At 51.5% G+C, this 2,078-nt stretch overlaps 1 protein-coding gene across 1 annotated transcript; it reads left to right on the forward strand.

The window, feature by feature from the left end:
* Positions 1–45: 45 nt before the first annotated feature.
* Positions 46–2,078, forward strand: VE01_10654 (uncharacterized protein). Its single transcript, XM_018280047.2, has 5 exons — positions 46–360; positions 441–869; positions 926–1,097; positions 1,161–1,473; positions 1,541–2,078. Exons 1-5 carry the CDS (start codon positions 283–285, stop codon positions 2,031–2,033), a joined length of 1,485 nt encoding a protein of 494 aa, XP_018125054.1. The 5' UTR covers positions 46–282; the 3' UTR covers positions 2,034–2,078.

A 2,078-nucleotide genomic window follows, 5' to 3' on the forward strand; every position in this document is an offset into this window, starting at 1 on the left:
TCCACACCCGTGCATGCATATAGCCATTGATTTGTCCAACATGCAGCAGGATTCTTCAGACCCGTATGGTTGCTTGCGGGGATCTGTGTATCCACTACTCCACAATGTGGGTTATCCGCTCGCTCCCACGGGGCCTAATATTTAGATGATCGCCTCCTGTCCTGGGCGTGGACGAGTGAGTTTGTTCTCTGCTATTTCAAGCGTTCAGCATTATTGTCACTATTGCTGACACTGCCGCTATCACTGTCACTGTATCTGTTGTGTTTAATTCCCATCATCACCATGAAGTTCTCAGCTGCAGCATCGTTTGCGACACTCGCTGCCACAGCGATTGCGGGCCAGGATCCTCACCGCGTCTGTGTACGCGTCTCACCTCTATTCTATTCTTATATCTCTTCGTACCCACAGTTAACATAACAGAAACGCTGACCTGTGTCTAGTGCGAAGCTCTTGGAGCGGAGAAGCAGCTTCGCGGCAAGGTTCTGTTACCAGGGAGTGTAGGGTACGATGCGCAATTGAATACATACTACTCTGCCAATGCGGCGCTACACGCCTGGTGTATGGTCATGCCCGAAAGCACTAAGGATGTGCAAGCCACTGTCAAGATCCTTACCAAGAACCAATGTCCTTTTGGTATCAAGGCCGGTGGTCACTCGGCATTCAAAGGCTCCAGCGGCATCGCTAAGGGTGTCACGGTTGACTTTGGCCACTTGAACTCGACAAGCTACAACCCGGACACTGGGATTGTCTCGATTCAACCTGGTGCAAGATGGGGTTCTGTGTATGAATTTCTCAACCCGTATGGAGTCGCTGCTGTCGGCGCGCGGACATCTGTTGTCGGTGTCGGTGGCTTCACCACTGGAGGCGGAGTATGCATTCTCTACACAGTGGGCAGACCGGCGAGCAAAGGCTAACAACCTCCTAGTATACCTTCCACAGCAACTCTCACGGCTTTTCTTGCGACGTGGTGACGAATTGGGAGATTGTTCTTGCAGACGGGAGCGTTGTCAACGCGAACTCCAACAATAATGCCGACCTCTGGAAAGCCCAGAAGGGCGCCTCCGGAAACCTGGGCTTCGTTACCCGGATTGACCAGGGTAAGCAATTGGACATATTTTAGAATGGTGGAGTTATGGAATCGACTGACAATATAATCCCAGAGACTGTCAAAGGCACCCTGCTTTGGGGTGGCTTCACTAGCTACGAGCTGAGCGAGAGAGACAACGTCTTCGTCGCATACCTCGACTTTGTGGAGAAAACCGAAGAGAACTCCCCCGACCAGGCCATCGTTGCCCTGTATTATGACTTTACTGGGTTTTCTATTCGATCCATCTTGACCAATAATATGGGCGTTGCTAATGCCCCCGCTTTCGATGGTTTCCTTGCACTGTCTAACACCTCCAGCACTGTGACCTCGGGACCCATATCTGAGATTATCCCCCAGTTTACCGGTCCCACGCCTCTTGGTCTCTAGTAAGTTTCAACATTCATCCCAGCTTCTGTGTGGTCTTTCATATAGTCATCTACTAACACCTTGTAGCGCCAACTGGTTCACTGGTATGGCCACCAACACCCTTGAGGCCCTTACCATCATCGATGACCTACATCACAAATACGCCACCATGATGCAGGCCGCCGCACCCAACTCTAACTTCAGCACCCTCGTCGAGTTACAGCCCGTCACCAACTCCATGGTCGATAACAGTGTGAAGCGCGGGGGCAACATCCTCGGCCTTGAGCGCGTGGTCAAAGACGGCCCAGTCCTCATGTGGCTTGTTTCGCTGACCGTCGACACTGAGGAGAACCAGAAGGTGATCCTGCCAATTGCACGCGAGTTCGTTGACGCCATTAATAAGGCGGAGAAGAAGGCTGGGCATTGGATTGATTGGGTCTACCTGAACTACGCGTGGAAAGATGAGAAACCTTTCAGTCATTACGGGAAGGATAACATTAAGCTGCTACACACTGTGTCGAAGAAGTATGATCACAACGGTGTGTTCCAGAAGCTGCGCCAGACTGGCTTCAAGCTGTAGGTCTACAACGCTCGCTCTAGTACAAAAGAGCGGCAGGCTATTATA

This window comes from Pseudogymnoascus verrucosus, assembly GCF_001662655.1.
Source record: "Pseudogymnoascus verrucosus strain UAMH 10579 unplaced genomic scaffold scaffold_103, whole genome shotgun sequence".
NCBI classification, from domain to species: Eukaryota; Fungi; Ascomycota; class Leotiomycetes; order Thelebolales; family Thelebolaceae; genus Pseudogymnoascus; species Pseudogymnoascus verrucosus.